Raw genomic sequence first — 24,188 nt, forward strand, 5'->3', positions numbered from 1 at the left:
TAAAATAATTTTTCTAGAAGCTCATTAAATATAGATGTGTAAAACTAACAATTTATTTCATTTATTAATTAGCCTGACAATGAACTACTTTTCATGCTCTTTATTTTTCATTACTTGTCTTCTGCTATTTAGCTATAAATCCTTACAGAAGAGTATAAATAAATAAAATTAATTATGCAGGAGGCAGTAATAGTGAAATGCTGCCCACTGTGATGGCCTATGGTTTTTTTTTTAATAAAATGCCAGCTCAGTTTTTCTTAATATTTATTCTATAATTATCTGAAGTGAAATTAAACCATTGCACGTGGCTACTATAGACATTTTCTTGCTTCTATCCTGGTTTTTTAAATGTGCCTTTGCTGTTTATGGTATATTTTTCCTGCAAATCATGACTTTGAAGTTATTTACTTACTTTCCAAACCCATTTTTAAAAATGGTTTTATTGTATGTCAAGAGAGAAAGGAAGAAAGCAAAAATATTACCCAAGATTCCACCATCCAGAAATAGCCATTAGTGAACATCATTAGCAAAGTGGAAAACACTGAGGTAATCGTGCTAAATAAAAAGGAAAGAAAGAAGCTTGTTATCTGTGGAACACAAAGATCATCTTTATGCACGGATATCAATTAAAATGTTGGATGTGTCTCTAGAAATACTTACGTTAAAGTGGAAATAAACTTAATTTTACTTAAACAGAAGAGCCTGCAACCTAAAAGTAAAGTAACTGTCGAACTTCGGATGAAAGTTTCTTTTATGCCTAAAGAATTCAGTTCTGAAAAAAGGTTAGGAGAACATTGAGAGGTTGTCATTGTAGATATTTTTTAAAGCTATATATTTTTCCTGATTTTTGTTAGAATTTTTCAACTTTTTCTTTGCATTTAATATATGTCGAACATCTTTGTATTAACAGTGCATGTATATCTCTCTCTCCTAGCTGTAGCAACTGCCTAGTATCCTGCTGTATAGATTTATTATGAAACAGCCCTCCATTAATTGATAATTTGATTATTTATGATTTCCAATTATTTCTACTTTTCCAGTGCTGTAATGAACATTATTCTTTTTTTTTTTTTTTTTTTTTTTTTGAGACACGGTCTCGCTCCATCACCTAGGCTGGAGTGCAGTAGCGTGATCTTGGCTCACTGCAACCTTAACCTCCCAGGCTCAAGGTATCCTCCCACCTCAGCCTCCTGACCAGCTGGGACCACAGGCATGTGCCGCCACACCTGGCTGATTTTTTAGATAAATTTTTAGAGGGTCTTGCTATGTTCCCCAGGCTGATCTTAAACTCCTGGGCTCAAGTGATCCACCCACCTTGGCTTCCCAAAGTGCTGGGATTATAGGCATGAGCCACTGTGCCCTGCCAATTATTTGTTACTTTTAAGCACTAATACATTATAATTCTATATGCAAGATAAAAATCTTAGAAAATAAACAGCTAGGTCAAAGAGTATATGCATTTGTTTAAAGTATTACCAGTGACTGAGCAGTTGCTTTCTGAAACATTGTGTCAATATGCATTGCCACCGTTGGGATATGAGTGCTTCTTAGTTTTGTAACCATTTAAAATGTAAGATTGATTTGAATATGCTGATATAGAAATATATTTATTTAAGAGTGAGTAGGACAGTCAATATACTATATATATGACTTTGACTTTGGTTCCTTTATAGAAATACTATTTTTATATTATGAGAGTTTATAAATAGTATAAATAGTATTTGCGTTCTGTTATTCCCCAGTTGCTTAATTTTTTTTTTTTTGAGACGGAGTCTCTCTCTGTCGCCCAGGCTGAAGTGCAGTGGCACAATCTCGGCTCACTGCAAGCTCTGCCTCCCGGGTTCACGCCATTCTCCTGCCTCAGCCTCTCCGAGTAGCTGGGACTACAGGCGCCCGCCACCACGCCTGGTTAATTTTTTGTATTTTTAGTAGAGACAGAGTTTCACTGTGCTAGCCAGGATGGTCTCGATCTCCTGACCTCGTGATTCGCCTGCCTCAGCCTCCCAAAGTGCTGGGATTACAGGCGTGAGCCACTGCGTCCAGCCCCCAGTTGCTTACTTTTAGTTTTATGGTTGACTGGATTTGTTTTTTCCCTACAGCTTCTCCTTTTGAGTTATTTATTCGATTCATCTTTTCTTGATCATTTGAATTTCATAAACAAGTACATTTTTACAAGGGCTGTAGTTCATGAATTCTGTCTGTTGAAAAATGCCTGCATTTGACCTTTATGTGAACAGGATGGCTTGTCTGGGTATAAAACTGTTGGTTAATGCCGTGGGCCTCTCAGATCTCTGAGAACTAGAATCTGATGCTGTCCTTTCCACCGCAGGGTGGCCTGGGGTAGCTGGATGGGTCATGACTACCTGTCTGGGTTTGTTCATTGGTTGGTTTGCATTCATTGCTCCTATGCTGCTCTCTGAGTTTTTTCATGCTTGAAAATCTTTCTCAGCTGCCGTTTAACATAAATAGCAATTTGCAGGGAACGATGACCAAGTCGCTTGCCTAGGATTCAGAAGTGGAATTGAACGTTGCTGTAGAAAGGGCAAGGCCAGCCCTGCCTTCCCTACCCTGCCCTGGGAGGTGGATGCTCTTTCTGACCCAACATCTGAGGAAGTCTTGCTTTGCCCTTAACTTTTATTAACTTAATTTCCCATTTTTCATGAACTATATTGTATACCTTTCAGTCAAAGATTCAGTTCTCAATTCCGGGAAGTTCTTTTCTCTTGTGCCTCGAGCACCTTTCCTGTCCCACACATTGGTGCCTCTGCTTGAAGGACACAGTCTCTTGGTTCGGGTCACCTTTCTTCTTCGAGCCTGTGCTCCCTGTGTTTCTCTTTGGCACTCAGCAGGACTGTGTCCATCTTCCCTGTCAGCGACTTTTTTCAGCCATGTCCATTTATTCCTCGTAGTTTAAATTCCATTGGTTCTGCAGTGGTATGGTTTGGATCCTCGGCTGGTTTTCTAAGCTTTACAGCAGGGCCCCACAGCCTTTCTATATAAAGGTGCATGTCTTAAGCCCTGCAGCTGCCCAGCCTCTATGCAGCCTCTGCTCTGTCCCTGGGGGTGTGGAGGCAGCTGCAGATGGTCGTAGACCCGTGAGTGTGGCAGGGCTTCACTAAAGCTTAATTGATGGATACGAGGGTTTTCATTTCTTTTTTTTTTTTTTTTTTTTTTTGAGATGGAGTCTCACTCTGTTGCCCAAGCTGGAGTGCAGTGGCACGATCTCAGCTCACTGCAACCTCCACCTCCTGGGTTCAAGCAGTTCTCTGCCTCGGCCTCTCGAGTAGCTGGTATTACAGGCGTCCGACACCACACTTGGCTAGTTTTTGTATTTTTATTAGAGACAGGGTTTCACCATCTTGGCCAGGCTGGGAACTCCTGACTTTGTGATCCACCTGCCTCGGCCCCTCAAAGTGTGGGATTACAGGCGTGAGCCACCGCGCCCAGCCTAGGGTTTTAATTTCATACAATTTTGATGTCATAAAATATTATTATTTTGTTTGTATTTTTTCAACCATTTAAAAGTGTAAAAACCAGGCCAGCCATGGTGGCTCACACCTATAGTCCCAGCACTTTGGGAGGCCAAAGTGGGTGGATCTCTTGAGCTCAGGAGGTCAAGACCAGGCTGGGCAACATAGTGAGACTGTCTCTACAAAAAAAATTAAGAAAATTAGGTGACCATAATGGCGCACACCTGTGGTCCCAGCTGCTGGGGAGAGTGAGGTGTGGGGGTTGGCAGAGGGGAGGGCATCGAGGAGTTCCAGGCTGCAGGGAGCAATGGTTGTGCCACTGTGCTCCAGCCTGGGCAACAGAGCGAGACTCTGTCTCAAAAAAAAAAAAAGCCAGTAAACACCATTCTGCTGATGGCTGTACAAGAACAGGAAGAGCACCTGCTGGACCCTGCCTCACAGCCTCCCCCTCTATTGCATTTGGTTGTGTTACCTTATTTTTGTGCTTTGTTGAATTCCTGTCGTCCCAGATTCATCTGTGGCTCAGAGAGCTCAAAGGTTCCTCGGGTCACATGCTCCTCCAGCCTGAGTTGCCATTCACATGCCATGCTGCTTCCCTCCGCTGCTTTTCCTGGGGGCATGTGCAGGGTCTCATGCCGTCTGGCGCTCCTCCTTCCCTGGTGTGCAAGCCTGTGTGTTCTTGGTGTGGGTAGATTCTCCTTGATGCTCTCTCACCTTCTCTTAGCTCCTTTTTCTTCCCTTCCAACAGCCTTCTTGGGAAGACCTATCCTCTGCTGTCTTTTTTGAGATTCTAAAAATGTCCTAGAGTGGATTTCCTTCCCCCAGTGAGGGACCCACAGGGAGAGACATTCTTGAGTATCACAGCATATCTGTCAGGCAGGGCCCCAGGTCCACAAGCCCCATTCTCCTCACTGTCAGGATCCCCACTGCAGGTCAATGGCATTTCCACCTGCTTCTCTCCATGGTGGGGCCCAGGTCTCACTTCAGCCACTTTCTCTCTTTACCCACAACTCTCTGGAACCTATTTTTATGTAAGAAGTCTTCAAAACCTCAATACAGCATTAAAAATTGAAAACTTTTTACTTTGAGGGTCACTGATGAAAATGGTAAGTTATGTTTAGAGATAAGCTTTTTTTTTTCTAGAGGAAAGTTTTATTTGCCAGAAAGAGGTGACTTTTACGCACAGTGGGCTAGAATTCCAAATAGCTGGTTAAATGCCCAAAACGGATTCATTTTGGTAGTTTCCCAGTTTGACGAATGAGTAATCTTGAATCACTACAGAAGTCATTCAGGTTTCCCTAATCCAATTTGGTGATGTCAGAACAAGTCTTCTCTTGTTGGGGGACTTTTTTTTTTTTTTTTTAAGATACTAGGTTGTCTGGAGGTTACGACAAAATACAGTGTGGTTGTGATGGACTGCGTGTGAAGTGATTTTCTTGTAGGTCTTGGGGATTCACATTCAGCTCCTGGTTACTTATGCAAATTTCTGCAGCCAGCCTGAATTTCTTCTCAGAAAATGGAATTTTCTTTTCTATCGTCAGACTGCAAATTTTCCAGACCTTTATGCTCTGTTTCCTTATAAAACTGAATGCCTTTAACAGCACCCAAGTCACCTCTCGAATGCTTTGCTGCTTAGAAGTTTCTTTCACCAGATACCCTAAGTCATCTCTCTCAAGTTTAAAGTTCCACAAATCTCTAGGGCAGGGGCAAAATGCCACCAGTGTCTTTGCCAAAACATAATGAGTCACCTTTGCCCCAGTTCCCAACAAGTTCCTCATCTCCATCTAAGATCACCTCAGCCTGGACCTTATTGTTCCTGTCACTATCAGCATTTTGGGCAAAGCCATTCAACAAATCTCTGGGAAGTTCCAAACTTTCCCAAATTTTCCTGTCTTCTTGTGAGCCCTCCAGACTGTTCTAACCTCTGCCTGTTACCCAATTCCAAAGTCACTTCCACATTTTGGGGTTATCTTTTTCAGCAGTACCCCAATTCTGGTACCAAATTACTGTATTAGTCCATTTTCACACTGCTGATAAAGACATACCGGAGACTGGAGAGAAAAAGAGGTTTAATGGAGTTAACAGTTCCACATGGCTGGGGAGGCCTCACAATCATGGTGGAACGCAAGGAGGAGCAAAGTCATGTCTTACATGGATGGCAGCAGGCGAAGAGAGCCTGTACAGAGAAGCTCCTGTTTTTGAAACTATCAGATCTTGTGGGACTCATTCATTAACATGAGAACAGCGCAGGAAAGACCCACCCCCATAATTCTGTCACCTCCCACCAGGCTCCTCCCACAATCATGGGAATTGTGCTAGTTACTAATCAAGATGAGATTTGGATGGGGGCACAGCCAAACCATATGAGTTTTATCTCAGTTGGAAAATACTTGGACACAATGTATGATGAGCCAAATAATAAATGCTTTTAAGTATTTGGGAGGATGGGAAGGAAGATCATATTTTCTTAAAAACTGTGGGCTTACATCTTAAGGAGTTTTTGGTTTGTTTTGCCATTTTTATTCTTGCAGTATGAGATTTATGTTATAGAGAGCTAGTAGATAACCACCCTGCCTAAAACAATTGCCAGAAGGGATCTTTTAGGAATTCTTGAAAATTATCTGAGTTCAGGAGATGAAGTCAGAAGTCTTGAGAATGGAGATAATTGAGTGGAAAAGAGAAACTTGCAGAAGGAGAAAGAGTTTCTCCACCCTGTTTTCTCTCATTCACTTCTGGAGGACCTTGAAGGTTTCTAACATCCCCTGGGTGTGTTAGGCACTTTCCTTACTCTTGAGAATGCAGAATTCAGTAATAAAAACAATTATTCTTGAATTGTGTTGTCAATGCCTGACATTTACATGCATAGAATTTGGACCTCTCCTGGGGTGCAGGTCTTCACTGTGAATAAGGCAGCACTAACTGTAGGCAGAGTAAGAGTCTCAAATCAGGCAGGCTGCCACAGTCTGAAGGACCTAAAAATACCTGTTTCAGGGATCTGCATCTTCAGATGGCAATAAAACTTTTAGTAAGGCTTTTTTTTTTTTTTTTTTTTTTTGGCAAAAAAAATGTAGTATTGTAGAATTTTACATTAAATAGTGGAATTGCCATGAAAACAACTTATTCTGACATTGATCCAGCAGCCGAATAAGCCTACAGGGAACGGCGGCTCTTGGCAGCGGGTCAGGCTGTGGGCTTCAGAGCTCACCAGCCCTGCTAGGGCAAATCTGCTCTCAGCGGCTTCCTCCTAGAATCCAGCTTGAAAATTAAATGGAAATAAACGAACATCGGTTATGGTCTGGGAAATTTGCTACACATTGCATGTTCTGTATGACACACTAATACATGTACATGCGTAGTATTAGATGACTGCATATATCGGTGAACCATTAGCCTGAATTGGAGAGGAGATCTCAGGCGAGTATTGGGAACGTGCACATCATCTTCGCAGTGCAGCCCACCTTGTATCTCTGAGAAGTCAGTGTGCATGTGGAGAAAGAATGGAAGGGAATGCAGGCAAGTTAAGATCACCCTTGAGAGGTGGTTCTCAGAGATGTGCTGACTTCCTAGCTGAGGACCTACAGCGCTGTTGCAGTGTAGACTCATGTAACGGTGCCATCTTTTAAGCAAGTCTTGACTTTTGATGCCTCATTTGCTGCTGCTAGACCCAGGCAGAGCGAGCTTCTCTGGCATGTAGGTCATTTGTTTGCAGTGTGCATTTGTTGAAATTGACAGCTGGGTTTCTCTGTCCCCCGCCGCCGCCTGGAACATCAGTGTTCTGAGCCTGTAGCCAGTGCTTTTCTGTGACTTCTCTTTCTTTCCTGTGTTCATTCCTGTTATTGTTTGTATGTTTACTTCTGTATTTTGCTGGAGCACATCCTCCAGTAGTTTCCCAAGAAAGGGTACATAGGAACACAAAGTTTTTTAAATTCTTGGCTATCTGAAAATGCCTTAATTTTGCCCTCCCGTTTGGCAGGTAGTTTGGAAGCACCTAAAATTGCGGGGTGGGTATGACTTTCCCTAAGAATGTGGGTGCTGGATGCCGCCATCTGCAGGAGGCTTTGCTGCCATGGAGAAGCTCATGCCAGCTGGGCACGGTGGCTCACGCCTATAATCCCAGCACTTTGGGAGGGTGAGGCGGGCAGATCACGAGGTCAGGAGATCGAGACCATCCTGGCTAACACGGTGAAACCCCATCTCTACTAAAAATACAAAAAATTAGCCAGGTGTGGTGGCGGGCGCCTGTAGTCCCAGCTACTCAGGAGGCTGAAGCAGGAGAATGGCATGAACCCGGGAGGTGGAGCTTGCAGTGAGCCGAGATTGCGCCACTGCACTCCAGCCTGGGCAACAGAGCGAGACTCCGTCTCAAAAAAAAAAAAAAAAAGCTCATGACATGCTCGTTCCCATTGTCTCCTGTGTAACTTATACAGGCGTTGAGCAATTTGCATCCTGCTCTGCCATGCCAGGAACACAGTGGACAAAGCTCCTTCTGCCATAGAGCTTATGTTCTGGAGGGCAGAGCCAGACAGTGACAGTGGACACGTGACTAAGAGCAATGGAGAAAGTGGCCATGACAAGGGGGCCAGGGTTTTGGGAGGCCAGCAGCGCTGGCATCATGGGGGCAGGGAGGTCTCCTGTGACCAGAGATCAGAGGAAGTGCAGGTGAGCCCAGTAATTACCATGTGCAGGATGGGGGATGGGACAGCGATGGGACATGAGGTAGGAAAAGCAGGCAGGTGGGTTTGCAGGAGGGCTTCCCAGACAAGGGACTTAGCTTGACCCTGGTTGAGAGAAGTCGCCGTGGGAGGGATTCAGGCAGAAACTGTGGAGGCAAGAGCAGAAAACCCAGGGCAGGCAGCAGCCAAGAGGCTGTGCACGTGGAGGGCGGGACTCAGAGCTGAATCGTTGGGCGTCAGCCATGGGGTCTGCCAGATGAACTGGATGGATGAGGGTTGTGGCCACCTCCTGCATTGGGGGACTACAGAGGAGAGGCATGGGGAGAAATCAGGGGCTCTGTTCTGGACACATTTGGCTTGAAATATGTACGAGACATCCCAGTGGGAATGTTGAGTAGGTGGTTAATGCACAAGTTCAGGTTCACCTCAGGGCTGGCGATGTGAATTCTGCAGCCATCAAGTATAAATAGAATTCAAAGCCATTGAACTTAGAAGAGTCCCTGTCAACAGGATTTAGATCCAGGAAAGGAGACCAAGAGGCATGGCTGCTGCCGAGGAAGAGCCTGGGGCTGTGGGAGCAGCGAGGCCACCATCTGGCTCTGGATGCCTGGAGAGCGGGGAGACAGGAAGGCTGGCTTGTTGCTGCCTCTCAGATGTGCTCAGCTAGTGACATTTGCCTGGCTAAAACACAGGGGCCATCTCTTTAACATTTCTTATTAAAATAGGTATGTGTTTTCAGAATATCTATACTTATCTCCATAGAACGCTTAACTATTTTAAATCTTTTTTTTTTTTTTTTTTTTGAGACAGTCTGGCTCTGATCTCAGCTCGCTGCAGCCTCCACCTCCCGGATTCAAGTGATTCTCCTGCCACAGCCTCCCAAGTAGCTAATTTTTTTTGCATTTTTTAGTAGAGATGGGGTTTCACCATGTTGGCCAGGCTGGTCTGGAACTCCTGGCCTCGAGTGATCCCCCCATCTTGGCCTCCCAAAGTGCTGGGATGACAGGCGTGAGCCACCCTGGCCAGCCTATTTTCATTCTTTTTTTTTTTTTTTTTTTTTTGAGACAGAGTCTCACTATAGCACAGGTTGGAGTGCAGTGGCACGATCTCGGCTCACTGCAGGCTCCGCCCCCCGTGGTTCACGCCATTCTCCTGCCTCAGCCTCCCGAGTAGCTGGTACTACAGGCGCCCACCACCTCGTCCGGCTAATTTTTTGTATTTTTAGTAGAGACGGGGTTTCACCGTGTTAGCCAGGATGGTCTCCATCTCCTGACCTCGTGATCCGCCCGCCTCGGCCTCCCAAAGTGCTGGGATCACAGGTGTGAGCCGCCGTGCTCGGCTATTTTCATTCTTAATATACACATTGTTCATCTTCCCTGACTTAGCTCTTCCAGAAAGATGGTTGCTCACCAGTCTCCTCCTAAGAACCTTCTCAGCACAGGAGTTCTGTTCTGTGTGTTAAATTTACACAAGATTAAGATCATGCGGAGATACGAGGGAACTGGCTCTGATTTTTGCAAGAAGCCAGTTGAATAGAGGGCCTTGGGAGATAATTAGGCAGATTTCTCTGACCTGTGTTAAGTAGCTCTGCATGTTTCAGAGGAGGCAGTATTGGAGGAGGACTTACAAATGTGCTTCCTGCTTTTAAGCAGCTTGGTTCTTGTCATACAACTACACTTGCCTTTAGGGACTGTGTAGGTACCTGTTGGAATTTCTTTCTTGGATTTATTTGGAGTAGGCTTTCGTAGTACTCCTAGTGTTTATTAGAGTAACATTACATCAGCATTTAACTTCGTTTAAAACCTAGTCCCCTTTGGGAAATTCAATATAAAATCCTGAGAACAGCAACAAACCTAACAAGATATATAAGGTCCCAGCTTACTGAGGGTTCAACTCGATGATGGTGCAAATGCAATTTGCGTTCAGTAGAACATCAGTAAAATACTTGAGATACTAAAAACTTTGTTATAAAATAGGCTTTGTGTTAGATGATTTCATCCAGCCATCAGCTACTGTAGGTGCCCTGAGCACATTTAAGGCAGGTGAGGCTGTGCCATGGTGTTCGGTAGGTTATAGGTGGATTCAGTGCATTTTCCACTTCACGGTGTTGTCAGTGTATGGTGGGGTTGTTGGGAAGTAGCCTCACTATAAGCCCAGGAGAATCCCTGCATGTCGTGGCAGCCTGAGGACAGCAGGAGCCCCTTGGCACACTGTGCCCTCCCCCATCCATGACTAGTAATGGCACAGTTATTGTAAAGCTGATGTGGCTTTTGCCAGCCCAGACTTCAGTTTGTAGACTACAGCCCAGCTTGCAGATTTTGTTTCTGTTCTCACCCTGTTCTAGTCCAGAAATTCTTAAAATTTAGCGTTCACGAGAATTGCTGTATACAACATACAAGGGGCTGTATACAAAATCCCTGTGTCCTGTAGTTGGTAGTCAGTTTAAAGGGCTTCAGTCCAGTTAAATGGTTCTTTGAGCTGTATGGTGCCACCATTGTGTGGGGGCACGTGTCAAGCAGCTCCATGGTCACTGCAGGATATTTTAGCACTGAGGCATTTTAGAAGCAGTCCAGGCTGTGCCACCAGCTGGCATGAACTCACTCATTAAACACTTACTGAGGGCCTGCTCATGCCAGGAGCTGTGCGAGCTGCTAATTTTGTGGTCGCTGTTTGGAGATATGGAGTCCTTGGGGACATAGCTGCACACCAGTCCTAGTGGCGCAGGAGTCGCCATAGGGCGTTGTTTACAGGGTCCCCACGTGAGCCCAGAGCAAAGGCCTCCTGAGTCTGCCAAGGAGGCAGAGGCTTCCGGAAAGAGGTGGCACTGGAGATAAGCTGAATAGGGGCCTCATGGCAGGCAGAGACCCTGTGAGGTCGTGCAAAGGACAGAGACCTGGGGAACAGAAGTCAGGGCAAGGGGTGGGCCGGGCAAGCGGCAGAAGCCCTTCGGGAGGCTGGCCCTGGGCTGCTCCAGATGCCTTGTGCCCGTCCTGCCTCCCACCAGGGCCACAGCGTCTGGGGAAGGATGGATCTGACATCCTCCCTCAGATCTTCACATCCCTGACATCCTACGAATTGAGAATCTGGGAGAAGCAACCCAGGAACAGTGTAGCGGAATTCATGAACCACTGTGGTGTTGGTTCCCGGGCTGCCTCCGAGCATGGCAGTGCCACAGGACACGTCCCACATTCCCACTGTCTGCCAACAGAGAAGTGTTTTCATCTCATCAAACAACACATACTTTATTTCTCTTGGAGTCCTTTTGAGAGGCAGGATGATTTTCAAATTTGATTAAAACCTTGGAGAGAATCACAGGTGTGTGGGGGCAATAGGTGACAGCAGCAGTGGCTAGCAGCAGACCGCCTCACAGAGGCTGTGCGTATCTCGGCTTCACAGCTCTCCTCTGTGAGAATCTCCTGGGTCTGGGTCAAGGGTGTGCCCAGAGCATTGTCAGCCTGGGTGGTTTTTAGCGTGGAACTTCTGAAGCAAGTTGTGGACCTAGGCTAGGATATCCCTGGAGGTGTTTTCAGATTTGGGGATTTGTTTCATTTTTACACCTAGAGACAGCCTTTTTTTCTTTTTGTGAGCTCAGCTCAGGGCCTCACTCCATCACCCAAGCTAGAGCGCAATGGTGCCATCACACCTCACTGCAGCCCCAAACTCCTGGGCTCAAGCCATCTTCCTGCCACAGCCTCCCAAGTAGCTGGGACTACAGATGTGGACCACGCGCAGCTAGTTAATTTTATTTTATTTTTTGGAGATGGGGTCTGATGATATTGCCCAGGCCTGAAGCATCCTCCCGCCTCAGCCTCCCAAAGTGCTGGGATTATAGGTGTTACCCACGGCACCCAGCCTAAATTTTTCATTATATTTTAGCTGACATTTTTGACATTTGTAGTGGATGAGTCTCTGAGTAGTCTGCCATTTTGCCGGCACTGCTATTTTTTTTAACACTTCGTTTTTATTTAACAAGATGGAAGGCTCAGGAAGGTCATATAGACTTAACAGTCTGCGTGTTCTTTCAAAGGAATGGCGCTCAGCTTTGAAAACAGCTTCTTCATCTCTGTTGTGTTCCAGTGTGATTGCACTTTACACAATTACATAAAGAATGCAGGTATCAGGTTGGAGCTGCATAACGTGTACGACTAGTTGAAATAATTATAAACTTTGTGTTTTTTTTTAAATTTTTTTTGCACACAAAACAATAAACATTTTCTAAAAATACATACAAACAAAAAGATGCATATCAAACATATTAGGAAGGTTGCACATGGGAAGACGGGAAATAGAAATGGGGGGTGGGAATTAAAGAAAATAAACGAGAGAGGGACTTTGTATGGTTCAATGATAATAACTCAATCCTCTGTTTGACAAAGAAGAAGGAGAAAGAAGAGGAAGAAAAAGAAAGTGGGATAAAGGATCAGAAAGGGAGGAAAATAGAAAAAATAGAGTATGACTCCAGGGTAGACCTGTTTTGTTGTCGCTGGGTTGGTTGGTTGGTTTGTCTGTTGTATTTTTCATATGTTTCGCCATGTTGGCCAGGCTGGTCTCGAACTCCTAGCCTCAAGTGATCAACCCACCTCGGCCTCCCAGAGTACTGGGACTACAGGCGTGAGCCACCACGTCCAGCCCCCACATTGCTTCTGGCCTCTGTGGTAGACCTCCCAGACAGGGCGGCCAGGCAGAGGTGCTCCTCACTTCCCAGACGGGGCAGCCGGGCAGAGACGCTCCTCACTTCCTAGACGGGGTGGCAGCCGGGCAGAGGTGCTCCTCACTTCCCAGATGATGGGCGGCCAGGCAGAGACGCTCCTCACTTCCCAGACGGGGTGGCGGCCGGGCAGAGGCGCTCCTCACATCCCAGATGATGGGCGGCCGGGCAGAGACGTTCCTCACTTCCTAGACAGGGTGGCGGCTGGGCAGAGGCGCTCCTCACATCCCAGACGGGGCGGCCGGGCAGAGGAGCTCCTCATAACCCAGACGATGGGCGGCCAGGCAGAGACGCTCCCCACCTCCCAGACGGGGTGGCGGCCGGGCAGAGGCTGCAATCCCAGCAGCCTGGGAGGCCAAGGCAGGCGGCTGGGAGGCGGAGGCTGCAGCGAGCCAAGACCACGCCACCGCACTCCAGCCCGGGCCGCACCGAGTGAGCGAGCCTCCGTCTGCAGTCCCAGCACCACGGGAGGCGGAGGCGGGCAGACCACTGGAGGTCAGGAGCTGGAGACCAGCCTGGCCGACATGGCGAAACCACGCCTCCAGCCAAAGGAGAAAAACCAGGGAGGGGTGGTGGAGCACACTGGCAATCCCAGGCAGCCCGCAGGCCAGGGCAGGAGAATCACGGGAGCCGGACGCAGAGAGTCTGCAACGAGCCGAGTGTAGTCAGCCTGGGCCACAGAGGGAAGAAAAGAAAGAGAGAGAGAGAGAGAGAAAGAAAGAAAAGAAAGAGAGGGACGGAGGGGGGGGGGAGGGAGGGAGGGAGGGTTTTGTTTGTTTTTATGAATTCAGATCCCTTCCTTTGTGGCCCCAGTTTAAAACATATTTGGGCTGCTTTTTAGGGATGAGACTGACTGTCCAGAGCAGGACATGGGGTTTCCGTCCTTCCTGCTGATGGGGGAGGCTTGAGACCTGACAGTAGCCAGTCGGTAGTGGGGTCGGTTCCGCCTGGCCCTCCCCAGAGCCAAGCGCACACTGGGCTGCAATCTCTCCCCTGGAGTGCTGGCTTCGCCCTGGCTGAGAGGAAGCATCCATGCATAGTAGCCTGATGGCTCCAGCAGGGAGTGGGTGGAAGCAGCAGCTCCCCCCTTCCAGGGATGACGTTGTCTCTTACAGAAGCACGTGCTTATATTCGGATTCCTGATTTTGATAGGAAAGGCTATGTTGGACCATCAGGTCAGTTCGTCGGTCCAGCACATACTCTGTGCTCAACGCAGAGGCTGCAGAGACAGTGAAGACAGGACCTGCCACTGCAGGAGCCTCAGAGACGGTGCTTGCCCTGCTGTCAGCCTCCCATTGACATCCAAGGGTCCCATCCCTGCCCCCGGCCTTTTCTCAGAGATGTTGCTCAGATATTTCTATGTTGACGATAATGTGGAGTACATTGAACCCACTTATCTTATTTTGAAAATTTGGAGTATTGCTGTTTCTGTGTCATGGTGGTTGGTGTGTAACATGGAGCTAGAGAACAACGGTTTAGGAGTTCATCGTGTATAATTAATTTAAATAAGTCGTTAGCAGCTGGGGAATATGCCTACATAGGAATTACGCTGCCTTTGCCAATCTAAGATGGAAAGGTCAAGATAGTCTAAGTTGTACTTCTGAAAATTTTCTCTGCATAGCATACATTACTGGAAGCCATGGTTAAGCTTTCACTGTTTTTTCAGTGTTACTGTTTTTTTTTTTTTTTTTTTTTTGAGACAGAGTCTCGCTGTCGCCCATGCTGGAGTGCAGTGGCGTGATCTCTGCTCACTGCAGGCTCCGCCCCCCGTGGTTCACGCCATTCTCCTGCCTCAGCTTCCCAAGTAGCTGGGACGACAGGCGCCTGCCACCACGCCCGGCCAATTTTTTGTATTTTTAGTAGAGACAGGGTTTCACCGTGTTAGCCGGGATGGTCTCGATCTCCTGACCTCGTGATCCGCCCGCCTCGGCCTCCCAAAGTGCTGGGATTACAGGCGTGAGCCACCGCGCCCGGCCCAGTGTTATTGTTTTAAGGTGAATTAATTGAAAGTGAAGATAAAAGTTCTTAATTCGAAAAATATTTTTGCCATCTCCTAATAAAGAGGAAATTAAATCTCGATGTAGTCAGAACTACTTGCTTATCTACAACAGGACTGGAAATTAAATTTCGTAATTAATCATTGAATCTTCTGTGATTCGTGGTTCTGAACATTTAACCCCAAAAAGGATAAATGTGCAGGATTTTTAATTGTTAAGACAGCGTGCCACTACCCTACAGATACCTGCATGTGTGCACAGAGTAGGTGGCAAGACGGCGTACGTCACTGTCTGTGATGGAAAGGTCCAGACACAGCCTCAGTGCCCCTGGGAACTTTTATTTACTGAATAAATTCCTGCACAGCATGTGTTGCTGGGGCCAGGGGCTGACGCCAGGGTTGCCAGGAGCAGCTGCCTTACCGAGGGGATGGTTTCCAGATTAACGTGTGAACGGAGGGAGCAGTGTGCCTGGAGAATGAAAGCTGGTGTCAGCGCGGGGAGCTAGGCAAAGGCATTTCCTCACATGTGCATTTAGGAGCGTAGGTGGCCTTGGTGGGCCGTGTGAGCAAAGGGATGACTGGTTGCCGCTAGAGAGGAGACTGTTCCCAACCGGTGCATTTTGAAGTTAAGGAGAATATTAATTTGTCTAGAGAATATTCACGTCTGGTGCCTTTGAATGTCCTCATGCCATTCACTTTCCATCTGTGTTTGGATGTGTGTTGTGGCTTTGCCTGGTTCTTTTAAATTGCATATTGCGCAGACAACCTTTTTGTATCAGAAAAATCTAGAAAACGGCATGGTTGGAAGTGAGCAGAGGCAAGGCTGCATCTTGCCGGGGGAAGGGCTCTTGTGGGTGCATAGTGGACTCGTGGACCAGCCTGTGGCCGGCAATGCTCACTCCGGGGCAATGTGTCTCCACAGCGACTGTGGCAGCCATGTATTATAGCTACTACATGCTACCGGACGGCACTTACTGCCTGGCGCCGCCCCCTCCCGGAATCGACGTGGCCACTTACTACAGCACCCTTCCTGCTGGCGTGACCGTGTCTAACTCCCCCGGAGTGACGACCACCGCCCCACCACCTCCTGGGACCACACCACCGCCACCCCCAACCACAGCAGAGACAAGCAGCGGGGCCACCTCCACAACCACCACCACAAGGTAGGCGCAGCGTCCACCGCCACTTGCTGTGTGAGTCACTCAGCACTGCAGTCACTGGGGCCGTCTGTGTCTCCATGGGGGGCTTGTAATCTAGATCACATATGGGGTCCCCATTATCTGAGTAGTTATTATTCCAAATCCCCAAGTTACAGAGTTGACAGGAAAACAGAAATGGTTGTAGCACAAACTTTTTAGCATTGAAGTTAAACCTCTTATAAAGTTGAATTCATTTCACGTCGCACGCTGGCCCCAGATCCCCAGCATCTGTTCTTGCGCTTTGTGTCAGAGTCTCAGTTGAGCTGTGCTAGGTAAAATCAGTATGCAGTGAAACTGCCGTTGTTTGCAAAACATGCAGGTTCATAAAGTTGACGCAGGTGATGTTGGGGTGCTTCATGAGTCTCTCCCAAGCTGTTGGCCACTGGGGGACCCTGGCAGCTACTTTAGTTAACCTGTGAAGCCATCGGCAGAGCCCTAGCTTCTCCAACAGCGAGGGCCCCCAGTGTTTGGGGGATGAGTGGGAGACAGGCGCTTTACCAGAGGGCCTGGAATGCCCCGCCTTGAAAGGAGGCTCTTGGGAAATGTAATGAAACATGGGAGTTTCTGTGAAAACGACTCTTTCTGGTCATGCTGAGCAAGTCAAACAGGAAATGAAGGAGGTTGAATCATGCTTGCTGACTTTTTTTTAAATATAACAACAACAAAAAAAAAAACTACTTATTCTTGGTTATTTCTAAGAATTAGCTTGTGATTGGGGGGAAATGTTAATTAGTAGGAAAAATGCACCTTTTATCACTAAAATCCCCATTTTCACTCTTGACAACAATCCTGTCTAGTTGACTTTAGTTTCTGTCATATGCATCACCTTCAACAAGAGCCTCGCGTAATACACTGTAACTCACCTGTCTCTCTGGGCATCTGAGGCGGTGAGGACCCCTGAGCAGCCAGGACTGAGCGTGGCGAGACCCTGAGGCCCAGGGGTCTCACAGACTCTTCTCCCGCAGTGCACTTGCCCCCGTGGCCGCCATCATCCCCCCGCCCCCCGACGTCCAGCCCGTGATTGACAAGCTGGCCGAGTATGTCGCCAGGAACGGCCTGAAGTTCGAGACCAGTGTTCGTGCCAAGAATGATCAAAGGTCAGAAGAAGAATTTTATATGTTAGGTATATGGCATTTGGGGGTTTCGTTTAGCCTTTTTTAAAAAATGTAGGTACGGAATTAATTTTTTTATGTATTTTTAATCCTTTTCTTGGCTCAAATGTCTTTTTTTTTTTTTTTTTTTTTTTTTGATATGGAGTCTCGGTCTGTCATCCAGGCTGGAGTGCAGTGGCGTGATCTTGATTCACTGCAACCTCTACCTCCTGGGCTCAAGCAATTCTCCTGTCTCAGCCTCCTGAGTAGCTGGGACTACAGGCGCGCACCACCACGCCTGGTTAATTTTTGTATTTTAGTAGAGACAGGGTTTCACTGTGTTGGCCAGGCTGGTCTCAAACTCCTGACCTCAAGTGATCCACTTGCCTTGGCCTCCCAAAGTGCTAGGATTACAGGCATGAGCCACCACGCCCAACCAATGTCTTTAGATAAATACATTTTTTAATTGGCTTGTTAAATTGCTTAGACTTGGGTGGTGTTTTTAAATTATGTTACCTGTTTTTTGTTTGTTTCATTTTTTAAGTAAGAATTTTGAAGCTACCTAAAATAAAAGCCTATAATTCATGGTTTTCAAGAATCTGCCTTAAAAATCTAGACACAAACCCTTGTTTTTAAAAACCAAGTAATGTCCCACGCCTCAGTACTAGTAAAGCATAAAAATATGTTGTCACATTTGCAGCGTGACCTGTGTAACCCCGGGCAAGCTATTTCGACCCCCTGTGTGCAGTCTCCCTCGTTTATGAGTAGCTATAACAGTAACCACCTTGGGGGTTGTTGAGATCAGTAAAGAGCTAGGAGAACAGGGCCTGTTGTTACTTCAGTGAGCTTGTCTTAGTAAATGACCCATTTTCTTTCTTTTTCTGCTCAGATTTGAGTTCCTGCAGCCGTGGCACCAGTATAATGCCTATTATGAGTTTAAGAAGCAGTTCTTCCTCCAGAAAGAAGGGGGCGATAGCACGCAGGTACGTGTCTGAACGCAGGGAGGCTGTGAAGCTGTTACAGGTGGCTCTGCCTTCCAGATCAGAAGTCACTTTCTGTTTATTCTCCTACAGGTGAAAAGGGCTGGGTGATTCTTCACCTTTTTTTAATGTGTATCTGGCATACTCCATCCTTCATGTCCCCCTTAGCTCTGGAACTTGATCTGTTGAAAGCATCTGCCCACATTCACAGCGTTGATGATTGTTTGTCCAGCACGTTCTAAACAAACAAAAAAAATCCTGTTCCTTCAACTGTTTGATGTTTTGGCCGTCTACAGTTTTTAGCTACATTTCATGACAGCCGGGTACCCTGCTTCTGTTGTGTTAACATGCATGAAATATATAAAATATAAGTGGGTGCCTCACGTGTGGCCAGCTGGTGCTGGGGGTGTCCTGCAGCACGGCCTCTGCCTGCGCCTGCACGCCCTTCCCCCTCACCAGGTCCCCAGCATGGTGCTGGCGCACTTGGAAGTGCTTTTTGTCCCACAGCCCCCTCTTCTGCCTTTGCTCTGCTCTTCTCAGTTATATAGACACCCTGACATTTTTGTAAAGCCAGATTTGGTGAAGAGATTACATGGGCCTTGCTTCTCAGGAGATTTCTTCAGACCCTTATCTCCAGTGGCCCACACTGAAAGAAACTGCCTCCTCTGTAGGTGTCGGGGATGATTTGGTATTTTTAAACAATTGTGAGTAATCAGTGTCCAGAGAAAAGATACTGAAAATTGGTTCCCAAGGCAATATTAGGGCTTCAAAGAGTATAGTGTTTTTTCAGACAGGAGAAAATCTTCCATTCCTCTTTGATACATTCCGTTGTAAGAAAAAATAGCAGATCTGGATTTGGAAGTCTGTTCCCAGTGCTGCTTGGGCAGTAATGTACAATTGCCGTTGTCCAGTGAAACATACATACTGTATACATCTCTCTTTTTTAAAAATTTCTGTATAATTTCCTGCTGACAGTTTATAGTGACATTTAATCTCTAGGCTGTGTCTGCACCAGAAGAGGCTGCCACAGACTCTGCTCCCGAGAAGCCAAGTGACGCTGGGGAGGATGGCGCGCCTGAAGACGCAGCCGAGGTGGGAGCACGGGCAGGCTCAGGCGGGAAGAAGGAGGCATCGTCCAGTAAGAGCGTCCCGGACGGGAAGCTGGTGAAAGGTATGCTGCCACTTGCATGTTGGCCTTGCACATTCCACCGTGAGTCGGCAAGCGTAGGATCCTCGGTGACCTCAGACCCAGCGCCCTCACCTGCAGGCTGGGGTGGGGTTGGCGGCCCGCTGGAGGTTGCTGTGGTGAAACCTCCACCTTCCATGCTGTGTCATGCTTGCCTCGCGTGGCATTGGAGGTAATGTGAGTGTGAGCAGCCCTTAGGTATGTGTCTGTTTAACAGTCTGTTCAGTGTACTGGACATTTGTACAGAAAGTTTCAAATAATCCATCGTACTCCCTGGGACTTATGAAACTATTTATATGCAAACTGTTGTACCAATGAAATTCATGTATTAATTTGTCAAAGCAGGTTCCTTGAGAATCTCTACCAGGCAATACTTCACTCACTCGATTTCAGTTACTTTGTTATGTTCTTGGAGGGAGACTTTTCATGTCGCAAGACAGACAGGCACGTAAAAATAAAAAGCCAGTGTAATTAAAAAGCAGACAGAAGCAAAGGCCAGAGCAGGCCCTTAGCCAGGAACCTCATGGAGCAGCAGTGGGCTCCCCCCGCGGGAGGGAGGTTCTGTGGAGGAGAGGCGTTCAGCTGGTGTTGCGAGAGGAATGGGAGGCTCTGAGGCAGGGGCGCAGCCCGAGGCCGGAGCCCCGTGGTGCGAGCTGCCTGGCCCCCTGCTGAGATGCGGTAGGTGGTCAGCAGTGACTTGGGGGTTGGCTGGTGAAGGAGCCTTGGCCAGCTTGCCAGGGCGCGCCCTGTCGGGGAGGGGCCAGCCCATCTGACAGGTTTTAGGTCAGCAGAATAACTTTATCCAGTCTGGTGACTTTGTGATGCAGTTAAGCCACTGGAGCTACTTCAGAGATTTCTAGTGGCATTGGTGGCCTGGAATGGAGTGTGACAGGTGTGGCAGTGGGGTGAGGTGTGGCAGTGGGGTGAGGTGACAGCTCTTGGGTCAGAAGGAAAGGCAGAGTGGAGATAAGAGATTGAGGAAGTAGGCTGGGGTGGTAAGAGGACCGTCCTTTGCATAAAGATGCGTTGTATGAGAATGGTGATCATTCAGCGAAACCAAATCCATGTGGATGAACCACTAACTAGGCAATTCACTATGTGTGTCTTTGGGCCTCTTATTCGAGGAGGTTACCTGAGCACAAATGATCCATCTCTCACCCTTCCCGGCCACCTGCAGACTCTCACTGGGATAACCAAAGGAATGTAATAAGTAGAGGATGAAAATGGTTATTGCTTTAGAAACCAGGGGAAGGTACTGTCCATAGGTCAGGGTAAGGCAGCATACCTGGAGCTTGCAGAGAAGTGCCATTGAGACTCAGGGCAGTGACTCCAGGGGAGTCGACTGTCAGCCACAGAGGGGCAGGCAGGAGACTGGAACAAGCTGGGAGCGTCCCAGAGGCAGCAGTACCTCATCCCTTCTCACACCCCAGAAAGCAACCACAGCCCGAGCCTGCCTCCTGCCCCAGGGTTTGTGAGCCCAGGGAAGGCGCCTGACCTCTGCCAGCTGTGGGGCCCGCAGAGCAGCAGCCCTGCCCACAAGGCTGCTGCCAACCAGCATGGCCTTCTCCACACCTCCCTGATTGTCCTAGAACCTGGCAGATGAAACAGCACACCGAGAAATTTCCCGTCTACATCCACCCAAGCCTGAGACACTTGAACAGAGATCTACTCAATATCTGACAAAACCCACGCTAACTCTCAGTTCTCAAAAGCACAGGCCAGCCTCTCTTTGAAAAGATGCGGAGACAGAAATGTCATTGCGCCCACAGAGATTCCGAAGTTCGGGAGACACAGCTGAGCCTCCAGGCATATGGGCATCTCCGAAACAGACTCCTGCATAACAGGAGAAAAATCTTTAAGTCTCTAATTTGTATTCTACAAAATAGAAAATATTATAAAACTAGTGCTACTGATAATCAGACGTGGAAAAGATTGCTTAGAAATAAACTGCTGTGGAGTGTGGTGGCTCACACCCATAATCCCAGCACATTGGTAGGCCAGGGCAGGCAGATCACGTGAGTCCAGGAATTCAAGACCAGCCTGGGCAACACGACAAAACCCCGTCTCTGCTAAAAATACAAAAATGTAGCCGGGCGTGGTGGCGCATGCCTGTAGCACCAGCTCCTCACAGAGGCTGTGAAGTGGGAGGATCACTTAAGCCTGGGAGATAGAAACCAGCCTGGACAACATCGTGAGACCATGTCTCTACAAAAAATTAAATTAAATTAGCCAGGCATGGTGGCACCCATCTGTGCTCCCAGCCGCATGCGAGGCTAAGGTGGGAGGATCTTTTGAGACCAGGGGACGGAGGTTGCAGTGAGCCAAGACCACGCCACTGCGTTCTAGCCTGCGTGACAGAGGAAGAAAATTATAGGTATCTTTTTAAAGTACACAAGAAACAACTAGAAGTTAACACTAGAAAATAAAGTATACAAGAACATCTATTTTAAATTTGAATGAATTTGAAAATCAGTGAAAAATATTGTTTTCTAAGAAAACGTAAGTGCTGAAATTATTTCATAAAGAAATAAGGAACCAACATAGATCTATAGACCTGAAAAAATTTTGAAAATAATTGGTTATTGAAATACCTCTAAACCCAGGCAGTCAGCCAAGACAAATTAAAGGTCAAGTTAATTCACCCTCAAGAAATAGAATGCCTACATCATTAAAGCCACTCCAGAGCGTTAAGAAAGTATGAAGCTCTCAAAGCTTGGCAATCTGTAGACCACAGTCACTTACAAGTATAGATGTTAAAATATTAAACTGAATTCAGCTATGTATGAAAATAGTAATAGATTATGAGCAAGTAGGATTGTTCCAGGAATCCCGGTATGTCACAAAATGAGAAGATCTTCTAGTATAGTTTATCATATTAACAGATGAGTGGCTTTCTCAGATGCCGAGAAAGCAGCAACATTCTCTCAGATGTTTATGATGAAACTTCTTTAGTATAACAGTAATTGATGTTGGAAAAACAGGCTCTCCATTTTGAAAAATAATAAGGCATCACATATTTGACAACCATAATTCCATATAAATCCAGTATTTAAATGTAAAACATAAAACTAGAAAAGTAGAAAAATGTAAAGGTAATTTTCCTTTTAAAATAATCTTGGAGCTGGAAAGAAGTGTCTAAGAACTGAAGCTGTAAATCATACGGAAAGATTAGTAGGTCTAATGGGGGCATGGCCTGAATAAAGTTAAAAGACAAATACAGAAATGGCAGTAACTGCTAATACATAAAAATAAAGGTTAACATCCTCACTATAGAAAGAGCTTTTATAAATCAATACGAAAAGACAGTCACTGACCTAGAGAAATAGACAAAGGACATGAAAAGATGGTTCCAAAAAGAAGAAAAATCGATGGCCAGTAAATATATTTTTTCAGTGTATCCTCATTAACAAGTTTTTATTTTTTGCCTCTCAAATTGATAAAGTTTAAAAAAAGTAACAATGATAGAGAGGCTGTGGGCAGTGGGAATACTGTTTTTGAGTGTAAGTTGATAGAACCTAGTAATATGGACTGAGTTTTAAATGAAAATGACCTTCTACTCCTAGAAACGTGTTTTACCAAGATGTCTATACATGGATGTTCGTTGTAGGGCATGTTTGTTTTTTTCAATTAAAAAAAAAAAAATTTGAAACAGTTATGGGAAATTGTGAATTGGCATGTCCATACTACTTATTGCTGTCTGTTTAAGTGTCTGTGTTGACACGGAAACCTGTCTACACAGTAAAGAAAGGAGTTGCTGGGGCCAGACGCAGTGGTTGACGCCTGTAATCCCAGGACTTTGGGAGGCCGAGGGAGGCAGATCATGAAGTCAGGATTTCGAGAGCAGCCTGGTCAACATGGTGAAACCCTGTCTCTACTAAAAATACAAAAATCAGCCAGATGTGATGGCGGGCACCTGTAATCCCAGCTAATCGGGAGGCTGAGGCAGGAGAATCGCTTGAAACTGGAAGGTGGAGGTTGCAGTGAGCCTAGATCGCGCCACTGCACTCCAGCCTGGGCGAAAGAGCGAAACTCCGTCTCAAAGTGAAAATAGCAGGTTATGAAACAAGGAGCTGTGCCCCCATTTTACACACGTGTGCCATTGTACACTTCTGCCTGGGAATCCACTGATTATGTTCAGATGATTTTTTTCCATATTGGAATTGCAGTTGATCTTTTTGCTCATGTGTTTTCGAAATTTCCCACAGAGAATATATATATTACTTTTAAAGTTAGAAGTTAGCAATAAGAGTTGCTAGCTAAAAAACAGAAACCTATTTGCTATGGAAGATGGCGGGTTCACTCAGGGGTGCCCGATGCCATGTCGGCCGTGCATCTGTCCCCGCATGGTCCCGTCCTCCACCGCCTAGGAGATAGTGGACCATCAGTGCCTGAATGCAAATCATAGTGAATGGTGTGCAGGAAAGAGGTTGGGCAGGGCCTGTCTGAGGAGGCATCGTGGGGGCCGATCCTTGAAGAATGTGAAAGGGACAGGAGAAGAGCAGGCAGCTCTCAGGCAGAGGTGAGGGGCAGTGCAAACGTGGAGCAGTGGCCCCGGTCACGCAGGGATGTGGCAGCCTTGGGAAGGAACTGGTTTATTCTGAATGCAGCGTGAGACCACTCACTGAAGCTGTAGGACATGCTTTCCATGTGCTATGACGTGATCTGCAAGGAAGATTCTAGGCAGAAGCAACAATTTTGTGATTGAAAAATTCCACATAAAGAAGTAATTCCTGATTCCCTGCACTGACCTGAGGTACCTTGAAAAACTTAATCTTTTCAGACTCGGTTTTTCCATCTGTAAAATGGGAAGCCTGTCAGTGTCCATCCTGTGGAGCTGTAAAGGCTGAGTAAGGGAGGCCTGTGGGCTGTTTGCCATAGGCAACTC

At 46.7% G+C, this 24,188-nt stretch overlaps 1 protein-coding gene across 4 annotated transcripts in view; it reads left to right on the forward strand.

Moving 5' to 3' along the window:
• SFSWAP (splicing factor SWAP) overlaps nucleotides 1–24,188 on the forward strand; it is an 89,094-nt gene that overhangs the window by 24,840 nt on the left and 40,066 nt on the right. For all 4 annotated transcript variants that reach the window (XM_030821692.1, XM_030821693.1, XM_030821694.1 and 1 more), the window contains exons 8-11: nucleotides 15,770–16,010; nucleotides 17,012–17,143; nucleotides 18,027–18,120; nucleotides 19,117–19,288. In XM_030821692.1, coding sequence (XP_030677552.1) covers nucleotides 15,770–16,010; nucleotides 17,012–17,143; nucleotides 18,027–18,120; nucleotides 19,117–19,288 — 639 coding nt within the window. The remainder of the gene's footprint in view (nucleotides 1–15,769; nucleotides 16,011–17,011; nucleotides 17,144–18,026; nucleotides 18,121–19,116; nucleotides 19,289–24,188) is intronic.

This window comes from Nomascus leucogenys, chromosome 10 (assembly GCF_006542625.1).
Source record: "Nomascus leucogenys isolate Asia chromosome 10, Asia_NLE_v1, whole genome shotgun sequence".
Lineage (NCBI taxonomy): Eukaryota > Metazoa > Chordata > Mammalia > Primates > Hylobatidae > Nomascus > Nomascus leucogenys.